Genomic DNA, 14,752 nt, shown 5'->3' on the forward strand with positions numbered 1-14,752 from the left:
GCGCTGTGTGTGTGTGGGGCGCTGTTGTGTGTGTGGGGGGGGGGCTCTGTGTGTGTGTGGGGCTCTGTGTGTGTGTGTGTGGGGCTCTGTGTGTGTGTGTGTGGGGCTCTGTGTGTGTGTGTGTGGCTCTGTGTGTGTGTGTGGGGCTCTGTGTGTGTGTGGGGCTCTGTGTGTGTGTGGGGCTCTGTGTGTGTGTGGGGCTCTGTGTGTGTGTGTGGGGGCTCTGTGTGTGTGTGTGGGGCTCTGTGTGTGTGTGGGGCTCTGTGTGTGTGTGGGGCTCTGTGTGTGTGTGGGGCTCTGTGTGTGTGTGGGGCTCTGTGTGTGTGTGGGGCTCTGTGTGTGTGTGGGGCGCTGTGTGTGTGGCTCTGTGTGTGTGTGTGGGGCGCTGTGTGTGTGTGGGGCGCTGTGTGTGTGTGGGGCGCTGTGTGTGTGTGGGGCGCTGTGTGTGTGTGGGGCGCTGTGTGTGTGTGGGGCGCTGTGTGTGTGTGGGGCGCTGTGTGTGTGTGGGGCGCTGTGTGTGTGTGGGGCGCTGTGTGTGTGTGGGGCGCTGTGTGTGTGTGTGGGGCGCTGTGTGTGTGTGTGTGGGGCGCTGTGTGTGTGTGTGTGGGGCGCTGTGTGTGTGTGTGTGGGGCGCTGTGTGTGTGTGTGTGGGGGGCGCTGTGTGTGTGTGTGGGGGGTGCTGTGTGTGTGTGTGGGGCGCTGTGTGTGTGTGTGTGGGGCGCTGTGTGTGTGTGTGGGGCGCTGTGTGTGTGGGGCGCTGTGTGTGTGTGTGTGTGGGGGGCGCTGTGTGTGTGTGTGTGTGGGGGGCGCTGTGTGTGTGTGTGTGTGTGGGGGGCGCTGTGTGTGTGTGTGTGTGTGGGGGGCGCTGTGTGTGTGTGTGGGGGGCGCTGTGTGTGTGTGTGTGTGGGGCGCTGTGTGTGTGTGTGTGTGGGGGGCGCTGTGTGTGTGTGTGTGTGGGGGGCGCTGTGTGTGTGTGTGTGTGTGGGGGGCGCTGTGTGTGTGTGTGTGTGTGGGGGGCGCTGTGTGTGTGTGTGGGGGGCGCTGTGTGTGTGTGTGTGGGGGGCGCTGTGTGTGTGTGTGTGGGGCGCTGTGTGTGTGTGTGTGTGGGGCGCTGTGTGTGTGTGTGTGTGGCGCTGTGTGTGTGTGTGGGGGGCGCTGTGTGTGTGTGTGTGGGGCGCTGTGTGTGTGTGTGGCGCTGTGTGTGTGTGGGGCGCTGTGTGTGTGTGGGGCGCTGTGTGTGTGTGGGGCGCTGTGTGTGTGTGTGGGGGCGCTGTGTGTGTGTGGGCGCTGTGTGTGTGGGGCGCTGTGTGTGTGGGGCGCTGTGTGTGTGGGGCGCTGTGTGTGTGGGGCGCTGTGTGTGTGGGGCGCTGTGTGTGTGGGGCGCTGTGTGTGTGGGGCGCTGTGTGTGTGGGGCGCTGTGTGTGTGGGGGGCTGTGTGTGTGTGGGGCTGTGTGTGTGTGGGGCTGTGTGTGTGGGGGGCTGTGTGTGTGTGGGGCTGTGTGTGTGTGGGGCTGTGTGTGTGTGGGGCTGTGTGTGTGTGTGGCTGTGTGTGTGTGTGGCTGTGTGTGTGTGTGGCTGTGTGTGTGTGTGGCTGTGTGTGTGTGTGGCTGTGTGTGTGTGTGGCTGTGTGTGTGTGTGGCTGTGTGTGTGTGTGGCTGTGTGTGTGTGTGGCTGTGTGTGTGTGTGGCTGTGTGTGTGTGTGGCTGTGTGTGTGTGTGGCTGTGTGTGTGTGTGGCTGTGTGTGTGTGGGGGCTGTGTGTGTGTGGGGCTCTGTGTGTGTGGGGCTCTGTGTGTGTGTGTGTGTGTGTGGGGCTCTGTGTGTGTGTGTGTGTGTGGGGCTCTGTGTGTGTGTGTGTGTGTGGGGCTCTGTGTGTGTGTGGGGCTCTGTGTGTGTGTGTGTGTGGGGCTCTGTGTGTGTGTGTGTGGGGCTATGTGTGTGTGTGTGTGTGGGGCTATGTGTGTGTGTGTGTGTGGGGCTATTGTGTGTGTGTGTGTGGGGCTATGTGTGTGTGTGTGTGTGGGGCTATGTGTGTGTGTGTGTGTGGGGCTCTGTGTGTGTGTGTGGGGCTCTGTGTGTGTGTGTGGGACTCTGTGTGTGTGTGTGTGGGGCTCTGTGTGTGTGTGGGGCTCTGGGTGTGTGTGTGTGGGGCTCTGGGTGTGTGTGTGTGGGGCTCTGGGTGTGTGTGTGTGGGGCTCTGGGTGTGTGTGTGTGGGGCTCTGGGTGTGTGTGTGTGGGGCTCTGGGTGTGTGTGTGTGGGGCTCTGGGTGTGTGTGTGTGGGGCTCTGGGTGTGTGTGTGTGGGGCTCTGGGTGTGTGTGTGTGGGGCTCTGGGTGTGTGTGTGTGGGGCTCTGGGTGTGTGTGTGTGGGGCTCTGGGTGTGTGTGTGTGGGGCTCTGGGTGTGTGTGTGTGGGGCTCTGGGTGTGTGTGTGGGGCTCTGGGTGTGTGTGTGTGGGGCTCTGGGTGTGTGTGTGTGGGGCTCTGTGTGTGTGTGGGGCTCTGGGTGTGTGTGTGTGGGGCTCTGTGTGTGTGTGGGGCTCTGTGTGTGTGTGTGGGGCTCTGTGTGTGTGTGTGTGGGGCTCTGTGTGTGTGTGTGTGGGGCTCTGTGTGTGTGTGTGTGGGGCTCTGTGTGTGTGTGTGTGGGGCTCTGTGTGTGTGTGTGTGGGGCTCTGTGTGTGTGTGTGTGGGGCTCTGTGTGTGTGTGTGTGGGGCTCTGTGTGTGTGTGTGTGGGGCTCTGTGTGTGTGTGTGTGTGGGCTCTGTGTGTGTGTGTGTGTGGGGCTCTGTGTGTGTGTGTGTGGGGCTCTGTGTGTGTGTGTGGGGCGCTGTGTGTGTGTGTGTGGGGCGCTGTGTGTGTGTGTGTGGGGCGCTGTGTGTGTGTGTGTGGGGCGCTGTGTGTGTGTGTGTGGGGCGCTGTGTGTGTGTGTGTGGGCGCTGTGTGTGTGTGTGTGTGGGGCGCTGTGTGTGTGTGTGTGGGGCGCTGTGTGTGTGTGTGTGGGGCGCTGTGTGTGTGTGTGGGGGGCGCTGTGTGTGTGTGGTGGGGCGCTGTGTGTGTGTGGGGGGCGCTGTGTGTGTGTGTGTGTGGGGGGCGCTGTGTGTGTGTGTGTGTGGGGGGCGCTGTGTGTGTGTGTGTGGGGGGGCGCTTGTGTGTGTGTGTGTGGGGGGCGCTGTGTGTGTGTGTGTGGGGGGCGCTGTGTGTGTGTGTGTGTGTGGGGCGCTGTGTGTGTGTGTGTGGGGGGCTCTGTGTGTGTGTGTGTGTGGGGCTCTGTGTGTGTGTGTGTGGGGCTCTGTGTGTGTGTGTGTGGGGCTCTGTGTGTGTGTGTGGGGCTCTGTGTGTGTGGGGGGCTCTGTGTGTGTGTGGGGCTCTGTGTGTGTGTGGGGCTCTGTGTGTGGGGCTCTGTGTGTGTGTGTGGGGCGCTGTGTGTGTGTGGGGCGCTGTGTGTGTGTGGGGCGCTGTGTGTGTGTGGGGCGCTGTGTGTGTGTGGGGCGCTGTGTGTGTGTGGGGCGCTGTGTGTGTGTGGGGCGCTGTGTGTGTGTGTGTGGGGCGCTGTGTGTGTGTGTGTGGGGCGCTGTGTGTGTGTGTGTGGGGCGCTGTGTGTGTGTGTGTGGGGCGCTGTGTGTGTGTGTGTGGGGCGCTGTGTGTGTGTGTGTGGGGCGCTGTGTGTGTGTGTGTGGGGCGCTGTGTGTGTGTGTGTGGGGCGCTGTGTGTGTGTGTGGGGCGCTGTGTGTGTGTGTGTGGGGCGCTGTGTGTGTGTGTGGGGGGCGCTGTGTGTGTGTGTGGGGCGCTGTGTGTGTGGGGCGCTGTGTGTGTGTGTGTGTGGGGGGCGCTGTGTGTGTGTGTGTGGGGGCGCGCTGTGTGTGTGTGTGGGGGGCTCTGTGTGTGTGTGTGGGGGGCGCTGTGTGTGTGTGTGTGTGGGGCGCTGTGTGTGTGTGTGTGTGTGGGGCGCTGTGTGTGTGTGTGTGTGGCGCTGTGTGTGTGTGGGGCGCTGTGTGTGTGTGGGGCGCTGTGTGTGTGTGGGGCTGTGTGTGTGTGTGTGGGGGCGCTGTGTGTGTGTGTGTGGGGCTATGGTGTGTGTGTGTGTGTGGGGCTGTGTGTGTGTGTGTGTGTGGGACTCTGTGTGTGTGTGTGTGTGTGTGGGGCTCTGGGTGTGTGTGTGGCTCTGGGTGTGTGTGTGTGGGGCTCTGGGTGTGTGTGTGTGGGGCTCTGGGTGTGTGTGTGTGGGGCTCTGGGTGTGTGTGTGTGGGGCTCTGGGTGTGTGTGTGTGGGGCTCTGGGTGTGTGTGTGGGGCTCTGGGTGTGTGTGTGTGGGGCTCTGGGTGTGTGTGTGTGGGGCTCTGGGTGTGTGTGTGTGGGGCTCTGGGTGTGTGTGTGTGGGGCTCTGGGTGTGTGTGTGTGGGGCTCTGGGTGTGTGTGTGTGGGGCTCTGGGTGTGTGTGTGTGGGGCTCTGGTGTGTGTGTGTGGGGCTCTGGGTGTGTGTGTGTGGGGCTCTGGGTGTGTGTGTGTGGGGCTCTGGGTGTGTGTGTGTGGGGCTCTGGGTGTGTGTGTGTGGGGCTCTGGGTGTGTGTGTGTGGGGCTCTGGGTGTGTGTGTGTGGGGCTCTGGGTGTGTGTGTGTGGGGCTCTGGGTGTGTGTGTGTGTGGGGCTCTGGGTGTGTGTGTGTGGGGCTCTGGGTGTGTGTGTGTGGGGCTCTGGGTGTGTGTGTGTGGGGCTCTGGGTGTGTGTGTGTGGGGCTCTGGGTGTGTGTGTGTGGGGCTCTGGGTGTGTGTGTGTGGGGCTCTGGGTGTGTGTGTGTGGGGCTCTGGGTGTGTGTGTGTGGGGCTCTGTGTGTGTGTGTGTGGGGCTCTGTGTGTGTGTGTGTGGGGCTCTGTGTGTGTGTGTGTGGGGCTCTGTGTGTGTGTGTGTGGGGCTCTGTGTGTGTGTGTGTGGGGCTCTGTGTGTGTGTGTGTGGGGCTCTGTGTGTGTGTGTGTGGGGCTCTGTGTGTGTGTGTGTGGGGCTCTGTGTGTGTGTGTGTGGGGCTCTGTGTGTGTGTGTGTGGGGCTCTGTGTGTGTGTGTGTGGGGCTCTGTGTGTGTGTGTGGGGGGCTCTGTGTGTGTGTGTGTGGGGGGCTCTGTGTGTGTGTGTGGGGGGCTCTGTGTGTGTGTGTGGGGGGCTCTGTGTGTGTGTGTGGGGGGCTCTGTGTGTGTGTGTGGGGGGCTCTGTGTGTGTGTGTGGGGGGCTCTGTGTGTGTGTGTGGGGGGCTCTGTGTGTGTGTGTGGGGCTCTGTGTGTGTGTGTGGGGCTCTGTGTGTGTGTGTGTGGGGCTCTGTGTGTGTGTGTGTGGGGCTCTGTGTGTGTGTGTGTGGGGGCTCTGTGTGTGTGTGTGTGGGGCTCTGTGTGTGTGTGTGGGGCTCTGTGTGTGTGTGTGTGGGGCTCTGTGTGTGTGTGTGTGGGGCTCTGTGTGTGTGTGTGTGTGGGGCTCTGTGTGTGTGTGTGTGGGGCTCTGTGTGTGTGTGTGTGTGTGGGGCTCTGTGTGTGTGTGTGTGTGGGGCTCTGTGTGTGTGTGTGTGGGCTGTGTGTGTGTGTGGGGCTGTGTGTGTGTGTGTGGGGCTGTGTGTGTGTGTGTGGGGCTGTGTGTGTGTGTGGGGCTGTGTGTGTGTGGGGGGCTGTGTGTGTGTGGGGGGCTGTGTGTGTGTGTGTGTGTGGGGGGCTGTGTGTGTGTGTGTGGGGGGGGCTGTGTGTGTGTGTGTGGGGGGCTCTGTGTGTGTGTGTGTGGGGCTCTTTGTGTGTGTGGGGCTCTGTGTGTGTGTGTGTGGGGCTCTGTGTGTGTGTGTGTGGGGCTCTGTGTGTGTGTGGGGCTCTGTGTGTGTGTGTGTGGGGCTCTGTGTGTGTGTGTGGGGCTCTGTGTGTGTGTGTGTGTGTGGGGCTCTGTGTGTGTGTGTGTGTGTGGGGCTCTGTGTGTGTGTGGGGCTCTGTGTGTGTGTGTTGGGCTCTGTGTGTGTGTGTGTGGGGCTCTGTGTGTGTGTGTGTGTGGGGCTCTGTGTGTGTGTGTGTGTGGGGCTCTGTGTGTGTGTGTGTGGGGCTCTGTGTGTGTGTGGGGCTCTGTGTGTGTGTGTGTGGGGCTCTGTGTGTGTGTGTGTGGGGCTCTGTGTGTGTGTGTGTGTGTGGGGCTCTGTGTGTGTGTGGGGCTCTGTGTGTGTGTGTGTGGGGCTCTGTGTGTGTGTGTGTGGGGGCTCTGTGTGTGTGTGTGTGTGGGGCTCTGTGTGTGTGTGTGTGGGGCTCTGTGTGTGTGTGTGGCTCTGTGTGTGTGTGTGTGTGTGGGGCTCTGTGTGTGTGTGTGTGTGTGGGGCTCTGTGTGGGGCTCTGTGTGTGGCTCTGTGTGTGTGGCTCTGTGTGTGTGTGTGTGTGTGTGTGTGTGTGGCTCTGTGTGTGTGTGTGTGTGTGTGTGTGTGGGGCTCTGGGTGTGTGTGTGGGGGGGGCTCTGGGTGTGTGTGTGTGTGGGGCTCTGGGTGTGTGTGTGTGGGGCTCTGGGTGTGTGTGTGTGGGGCTCTGGGTGTGGGTGTGTGGGGCTCTGGGTGTGTGGGGCTCTGGGTGTGTGGGGGGCTCTGTGTGTGTGTGTGGGGCTCTGTGTGTGTGTGTGTGGCTCTGGGTGTGTGTGTGGGGCTCTGTGTGTGTGTGTGTGGGGGGCTCTGTGTGTGTGTGTGGGGGGCTCTGTGTGTGTGTGTGGGGGGCTCTGTGTGTGTGTGTGTGTGGGGCTCTGTGTGTGTGTGTGTGTGGGGCTCTGTGTGTGTGTGTGTGTGTGGGGCTCTGTGTGTGTGGGGCTCTGTGTGTGTGTGTGTGTGTGGGGCTCTGTGTGTGTGTGTGGGGCTGTGTGTGTGTGTGGGGCTGTGTGTGTGTGTGTGGGGCTGTGTGTGTGTGTGTGGGGCTGTGTGTGTGTGTGGGGCTGTGTGTGTGTGGGGGGCTGTGTGTGTGTGTGTGTGTGGGGGGCTGTGTGTGTGTGTGTGGGGGGCTGTGTGTGTGTGTGGGGGGCTCTGTGTGTGTGTGTGTGGGGCTCTGTGTGTGTGTGTGGGGCTCTGTGTGTGTGTGTGGGGCTCTGTGTGTGTGGGGCTGTGTGTGTGTGTGGGGCTGTGTGTGTGTGTGGGGCTGTGTGTGTGTGTGGGGCTGTGTGTGTGTGTGTGTGTGGGGCTGTGTGTGTGTGTGTGTGTGGGGCTGTGTGTGTGTGGCTGTGTGTGTGTGTGTGTGGGGCTGTGTGTGTGTGTGTGGGGCTGTGTGTGTGTGTGTGGGGCTGTGTGTGTGTGTGTGGGGCTGTGTGTGTGTGTGTGGGGCTGTGTGTGTGTGTGGGGCTGTGTGTGTGTGTGGGGCTGTGTGTGTGTGTGTGTGGGGGGCTGTGTGTGTGTGTGTGGGGGGGGCTGTGTGTGTGGGGGGGGGGCTGTGTGTGTGTGGGGGGGGCTGTGTGTGTGTGTGGGGGCTGTGTGTGTGTGTGTGGGTGGGGGCTGTGTGTGTGTGTGTGGGTGTGGGGGCTGTGTGTGTGTGTGGGTGTGGGGGGCTGTGTGTGTGTGGGGGGCTGTGTGTGGGGGGCTGTGTGTGTGTGTGGGGGGCTGTGTGTGTGTGTGTGTGGGGGGCTGTGTGTGTGTGTGTGGGGGGGGCTGTGTGTGTGTGGGGGGCTGTGTGTGTGTGTGTGTGGGGGGCTGTGTGTGTGTGTGTGGGGGGGCTGTGTGTGTGTGTGTGGGGGGGCTGTGTGTGTGTGTGTGTGTGGCTGTGTGTGGGTGGGGGGCTGTGTGTGGGGGGGGCTGTGTGTGTGTGTTTGTGGGGCTGTGTGTGGGTGGGGGGCTGTGTGTGGGTGGGGGGCTGTGTGTGGGGGGGGCTGTGTGTGTGTGTTTGTGGGGCTGTGTGTGTGTGTGGGGCTGTGTGTGTGTGTGGGGCTGTGTGTGTGTGTGGGGCTGTGTGTGTGTGTGTGTGTGTGGGGCTGTGTGTGTGTGTGTGTGGCTGTGTGTGTGTGTGGGGCTGTGTGTGTGTGTGGGGCTGTGTGTGTGTGTGTGGGGCTGTGTGTGTGTGTGTGGGGCTGTGTGTGTGTGTGGGGCTGTGTGTGTGTGTGGGGCGGGGCTGTGTGTGTGTGTGTGTGTGGGGGGGGGCTGTGTGTGTGTGTGTGGGGGGGGCTGTGTGTGTGGGTGGGGGGGGGCTGTGTGTGTGTGGGTGGGGGGGGCTGTGTGTGTGTGGGTGGGGGGCTGTGTGTGGGTGGGGGGCTGTGTGGGGGGCTGTGTGTGGGGGGCTGTGTGTGGGGGGCTGTGTGTGGGGGGCTGTGTGTGGGGGGCTGTGTGTGTGTGTGTGTGTGGGGGGGGCTGTGTGTGTGTGGGGGGGGCTGTGTGTGTGTGTGTGTGGGGGCTGTGTGTGTGTGTGTGTGTGTGGGTGTGGGGGGCTGTGTGTGTGTGGGTGTGGGGGGCTGTGTGTGTGTGGGTGTGGGGGGCTGTGTGTGTGTGGGTGTGGGGGGCTGTGTGTGGGTGGGGGGCTGTGTGTGGGGCTGTGTGTGGGGCTGTGTGTGGGTGGGGGGCTGTGTGTGGGTGTGGGGCTGTGTGTGGGGGGGGCTGTGTGTGGTGGGGGGCTGTGTGTGTGTGTTTGTGGGGGGCTGTGGGTGGGGGGCTGTGTGTGTGGGGGGGGGCTGTGTGTGGGGGTGTGTGGGGGGCTGTGTGGGGGGCTGTGTGGGGGTGTGTGGGTGGGGGTGTGTGTGGGGCTGTGTGTGGGGCTGTGTGTGGGGCTGTGTGTGGGGCTGTGTGTGGGGGTGTGTGGGGGTGTGTGTGTGGGGGTGTGTGTGGGGCTGTGTGTGGGGGGGCTGTGTGTGTGGGGGGGGCTGTGTGTGTGTGTGTGTGTGTGTGGGGGGGGGCTCTCTGTGTGTGTGGGGGGGGGCTCTGTGTGTGTGTGGGGCTCTGCGCGCGTCTGTCCAAATGCAATAGGTCTCGCATTTGCGAGAGATTAAGCTATTGGCATTGCAAATGACAATGCCATTTATTTATCTGTTTTCGAAACCAAGAAATAAAAAGTTTGCCATTTACAATGCCAATAGCTCTAACTTTTGCAAAGGCAAGACGTTGCATTGTAAATGCTTGTTTATTATTTCGGTAACACCTGTAGGTTGCCAGCAATTGTTACTTAGTGATAAACTTCAGAAAACTGCACACTTGATTGGTCTTTCACAAAACCTAATGCTTTCCATCTAGGGTGCTCCTACACTGTTGACAAAGATTCTTGGTGACCAAAATCATTAATGTTTTGGTTCTTGCATTAGTCAGTGGTTAGCTGGGTGGTGTTATCAGTAGTTATCTAGCTGGGCGTTGCCCTGGAAGTAAGCCTTCTAAGTTAGTGTGCTGCTAACTATTCATGTGGCAAGCCGTAATGTAGCTTCAGTATTAATCAGGGTGACCATGATTGGTGAACGTTTCAATCTGAGATAAAGTGATGAGTAATTAGGGAGTCTGTACTACCCTCTAACTAATGACGATTATTTAAGAAACGTCCTTTGCTTCTTTGAGTCCTCTTTTCCTCATGGTAAGTACTATTCAAGGAACCCTGGTTGTTCATTTTCACATGCTATTAACCTATCAAATTGTAAATAGTAGACAATTAGTTGTTTAGGATTGTTTCTACCTTTAACATGTTGCAAATATATCCAACTAAGCAGAAGGATGTGAATTAAAACATTCCATTCATTGCGTATAATTTGTAGTGCGATTCCAAAATGAAAGATTATAAATACCCCTCCCCCCCCACCTATATTTGGTCAACTGAATTTGTAACCACCCCCAAGACCTTTAAACCTGAGGCGCACCCTTGTTGAGCCCTGGCTTTTAGAAATGTTTTGACCAAAGACTTCCCTGCTCCCACTAACGTCTGTGTATCTTATTACAGAGTGAGCCACGTCTGCGCCTTGTGATGGCACAGCACATGCTCCGGGATTTGCAGAGGATCATTGCTAGGCTGGAGGTAAGACCTGGCAACTTTGATGTATAACTATGCACTTGCTGACATCTAGATTGTTTGTGCTTCATGTTGTAATTGGCACTGTTCTGTAGTTGGTAGTTTATGCGATCTCTAATGTAGCTAAGTTTTTCAAAATGTATTTGTACTCATCTTGGCCCAGTGAGCGACCTGTGGATACCAACATGCCAGTATCGTTTTTAGCCTTGCAAAGCTACAGTTGAGCGTCTTGCAGTATATTTTTTCATTTGTTTCCTTAGCCTTCATGCTTTCATTTTTTTTCCGTCCCCAGCTGCTATCTGATTTGCAACTCCTATGGTGTCCTAAAGTGCTATTTTGATTTTGGAAATGTAACTGCTTAAGCAAGATCCATGTGAGGACTGTGTGGTTTATTGTTTGGTTCTTAAGTCATTTCTGTCTTTTCAGACTTTTTTGGCAGTCAGACAATGGTTAAACTTCGAGACCCTTTCAGAATGTATCAAACTTTCTGCAAATTGTTTCATTGCACTTATTAGAACTTGCATTTCGCCAGCACTAAAAGTATACTGTGTAAGGCATAAGGGTTTGAATTTGATGGCTTTGGTTTGGAAATAAATAAGCCCTTTCTGAACAGGGTGCAGACATTGATGTTGCAATATTTTACATTTGCTGAATAGGGCCAAACCAATGGGGGGCAGAATGAAAGTACTGCCCAGGACAATCCATCGGAGATCCTGGAAACCCAGGAGAGTGGAGAAGGAGGAATAGCGACAGAAGCCATGGATGTTGAGGAGGCTGCCGCTGAGGCAGCCGCACATGAGCACAGATTGGAGACAAGTTTTCGTGTGACAGTACGGATGGGGGAAGCTGCTTCGACCACATCAACCGGAGCCACAAGCTATGCGGCAGCAGCTGCAGCCCCTCCACCTCCAGCCCCAGCAGCAGCAGGTGTTTCGATCACCACCGGGCCTACAACCATTGAAGCAGCGGCAAAGTAAGTGGTAGTGGGGTTTTTCTGCCTTGACTAGTTTTTTTTTCATTTTTTGCTTTCCTTTAATTTCGTGTTCTTTCAGTGTTGCTTTCTTTCCACACTTACTTTCCCATCAGCTACATCATTCCATCCTCCATTTTCACTTTGTCTTCATTTTCCCATTCATCTCTTTTGCCTTACTGTCTTGGGCCGTGCTTTGTGGGAAGGTTTAGCTGAGGTCTGACACTTCCAAATTCCTGTTGAAGTGCCATTTATTGTTGTGGTCTAATGTGTAGTATAAATGCACCTTTAAAAAGTTAAATCCTCCTACTGTAGAATTGCAACATTTCTTCTTGTTTACTCCTTGCCTGTGTTCGGTCACCTTTCCTCTTTGCTCTCATGATTGAGAACATTCTTGTAACTTTACTCCATATTGCCTTTTTTCTTCTGTATGAATTATTTTTGTTATATGCATTCATCTTTAAAAAAAAAAAGTGTTCCTCGTTTGTCCTTTCATTTGTCTTGTATCAAAGTGACCACCTACTTTCATTTTTTTTTCCTCTGGCACCATCTGTGATCCTTTCCTATCTTCCAATTTTACTTGCCTCACAGCGATAATACAGATTTGCTTTTTTTTGTAATGCTGGCCAGGCCACCAGTCTCTGATTTTGCTTTTTATCACAGCCACCCATCTCCTTCAAACTATCGTGAGGTGCTGATGGAATTGCGGAACCTGGAGAGCAGACTCCATCCCTTCCTTGACCGATACCAGGACATCCTCGGCAGTGCCACCACTGCAGATTACAACAACAATGTATGTAAAACTGTTGGAGTGAGGGGTGAGATGATAATCGGTTGAGGGTCTTCTCATGCTAAGTTAAAGAAAGATGAAACTTTCCTGTAGTGTATGAATAACATCTTCATTAACTGTAACATGCCCGGTTTGAAGAATGTGTAAAGTTAGACCCTGCTTACACTTTGGAGATAAAAGTAAACTGAAGTATTTACCATACTAAAATATAGATATTCCTTTGATCTTTGGTATAACCCACCTCCCAAGGCCCCTCCCCGCCTTCAACAGCACCTAATGTTCATCTCCGCTCTACTTCTTTTAAATTAAGCCCTCCCTGCAACTCGTGGCAAACCCCTTGCTCTTAGAGAACAGTCATGAATACCATACGCAACTGCATTTACAGCTCAGCCAGATACCAGAAAGAGAAGGTATGTTTTGCACATGGAGTGCTCTGCTTCCTTAGAACTGAGGGCCACTGAATGATGGGCATAGAGGGAGACGTATGATGTGAGATAAAACCTCCCTAGAAAGGGCTGCAATATGCTCAAGATCTTTAATGTCTTCGAATTGTCTTCCTCAGGATCCCTGCGGGAATTATGTGAATGTATGTGGAGAGAGTGTTATGAGCATAGTTCAGTAAAAAGAAGCTTGAATAGGATGTTTTTTCTCTCCCTTTCTGGCGTTGTATGAAGTGGAGTCCTATAATGTGCTTCATGTGTACCTGTTTTAAAATGTTCCTGTATTGCAGTCCCCAGGCTTTTGCCTGCTCTCTGGCTTAAGCATAGAGTCCTCCAAGCCGACATCCAGACGTAGCATTCAATAACTGCTTGGACTAAACTAGTCTAATTCATATAGGCAATTGCTGCAGCAGCCAGAGTTTATTGAATGGGTAGCAATTCACGTAATCATTCGCAACACAAACTAGTCATGGCGTTCTACCTTTTTTTAATTTTTATCCATTCAGGAGGATCTCACCAAAGGGAGACCTAGAGGCTGAACATACTTCTAACCACTAAAACCAATCTGAGATTTGTGTGCTATGTTGACAGACTCAAATGCCTTTCAAAGGGGAATTTGTGAAAGATGTGTGGTTCATACGCGGTCAGTCCAGGAAACTTAATTCATTCACTTTGATATGAACGTTTTCCACCTTTTTTTGACCATTTGAGAGAACTCTTTCCCTAGAGCCCCCGGCAGCCTATGAATTCCATGACACTGTCCAGAAACCCAGATTCATGCAAGTCAACTTTTAGCAGAATGACCCAATTAAAATCACCTAACACATTACCAAAACCAAAGTGCTCTTTTATTTCCTTACATTTGTACCTTTCTACGCTTCTCAAAAAAAGAATCTGTTATCCTACTTCGCACCTCCGTGTCACAAAACACAGTCCTGAATACTGCACTGCACCCTTCTTTAAAAACAAAAAGTAGATGCCGGATTTTCCTCGTGCTTGTCGTTGTAAAGTCCTGAAATGCTTCTTAAGTCAATGTAAGCTTTATTTCGGTCAAACAGATCTTAAAAGTACCAACATAGACAAACATGAAATATTAAAATTTACATATTTACCAATTCATAAAATTCTTAAACACCTTGTTGGAACACCATTTACATGTAGATTAAAATAAATAGATAAGGAACTATATCCATTCATGATTTTTTATGTAGTAAGTGAAACTTTATAAAAGAATTAATTGTTGGATCTCGAGCCTTCCGCTGCTTTCGTCATTGTGAGGCTGAGATACAACTTTTCTGAGTTGAAATTGCCCTCATGAACATGGTATGGTCTGAATTAGGATGCTTCATAGAAACTGTGATTTTAAACTTGGCTGCGGGTAAAATCATCATTCTAGATAAAAGTAACTCCTGTGACTACACTCTTCCTGATCTTTTGTTATGTTAAAAAATTTATACTGCATACGAATACCAGTGGTATCTTGGAGCTAGCAAACCGAGAAGCAGATAGAAGCATTAGTCAGTGAAAAGCCAGGTCTTTACAGCTTTCCTGAAAAGCGTTAGGGAAGACTGATTTCTGATGTTGAACGGGAGGAAGTTCCAAAGCCTTGTGTCTCACCACAAATCTTCTTCCACCCCAACGTGCTTTGAGAAATCTGAGAGTATCGCTTTTGCCTCTTGTGATCTCAGGCATCTGTTTGGAGAGTACCAGTGCAATGAGTGTTTCAGGAACTGAGGGCCAGTCCTGTGTAGTGCTTTATAGGTAATGCACAGAGTTTTAAAACTGATCCGACTTTTGATTGGCAGCCAGTGTAGGCTCTGGAGGCGAGTTCCCACCTACTGGAATTTCGGGATACCCAAGAGAAGCCTTGCGGCCGCATTTCGGTTCATCTGGAGCTTTCGTAATTGCTTCATGGGCATACTAAGGTATAACCCATTACAGCTGTCCAGTTTATAAAGAATTAGGGAAGTGACTACCGTGTTCCCACTTTCTACGGGGATCAGAGGTAGGATTTTCTTAATTGTTTTAAGCAGAAAGAAACATGACAAAACTGCCTTAACTTGAGATTCAAAATCCAGTCTCTGGTCTATCACCACACCCAAATGTTTTGCTTTAATCCAAATCTGGGACCAGGAGGGGGAGAAATTACCGAACAGAATCACCTCTGTTCTCCCAGAATTTAGCTGGAGGCAATGCAAGCTCATCCAGTCCCTAAATCTATTTGCTGGTTGCTACCACAATTGGGGTGTCATCTATGTAGGACGTTAGAGCCATTCCAAATGATCTGATGAGAGCTGCCAATTCTGAGATATAATTATTAAATTGTAGGACTTAGAGGAGCCCTGTAGTACCCCACATGGGAGTGTAGAAGACAGGGAAGTAAAATTACCCAATGCTACTGATTGCGTCCTATCCGCTAAAAAGGAGGAGACCAATGCCAGTGCCTTTCCAGAGATACCAAAGGAATTAAAAGTGTTTTATGGTTTGCCGTGTCGAAGGCCGCCGACCGGTCAAGCAGGACAAGTGCTTCAGCGCCCCCTTTGTCTAATACTGTTCTTATTTCATCTGTTGCCTCTATTAGTGCTGTTTCAGTACTATGTTCTGCCTGAAT

The 14,752-nt window shown here is 54.2% G+C and overlaps 1 protein-coding gene across 7 annotated transcripts in view; it reads left to right on the top strand.

The window, feature by feature from the left end:
* The window catches only part of BAG6 (BAG cochaperone 6), a 440,475-nt gene that overhangs the window by 162,587 nt on the left and 263,136 nt on the right, over window positions 1-14,752 (top strand). For all 7 annotated transcript variants that reach the window (XM_078645986.1, XM_078645987.1, XM_078645989.1 and 4 more), the window contains 3 exons: window positions 9,873-9,947; window positions 10,598-10,914; window positions 11,575-11,704. In XM_078645986.1, the coding sequence (XP_078502112.1) occupies window positions 9,873-9,947; window positions 10,598-10,914; window positions 11,575-11,704 (522 nt within the window). The remainder of the gene's footprint in view (window positions 1-9,872; window positions 9,948-10,597; window positions 10,915-11,574; window positions 11,705-14,752) is intronic.

This window comes from Lissotriton helveticus, chromosome 5_1 (assembly GCF_964261635.1).
Source record: "Lissotriton helveticus chromosome 5_1, aLisHel1.1, whole genome shotgun sequence".
NCBI classification, from domain to species: domain Eukaryota; kingdom Metazoa; phylum Chordata; class Amphibia; order Caudata; family Salamandridae; genus Lissotriton; species Lissotriton helveticus.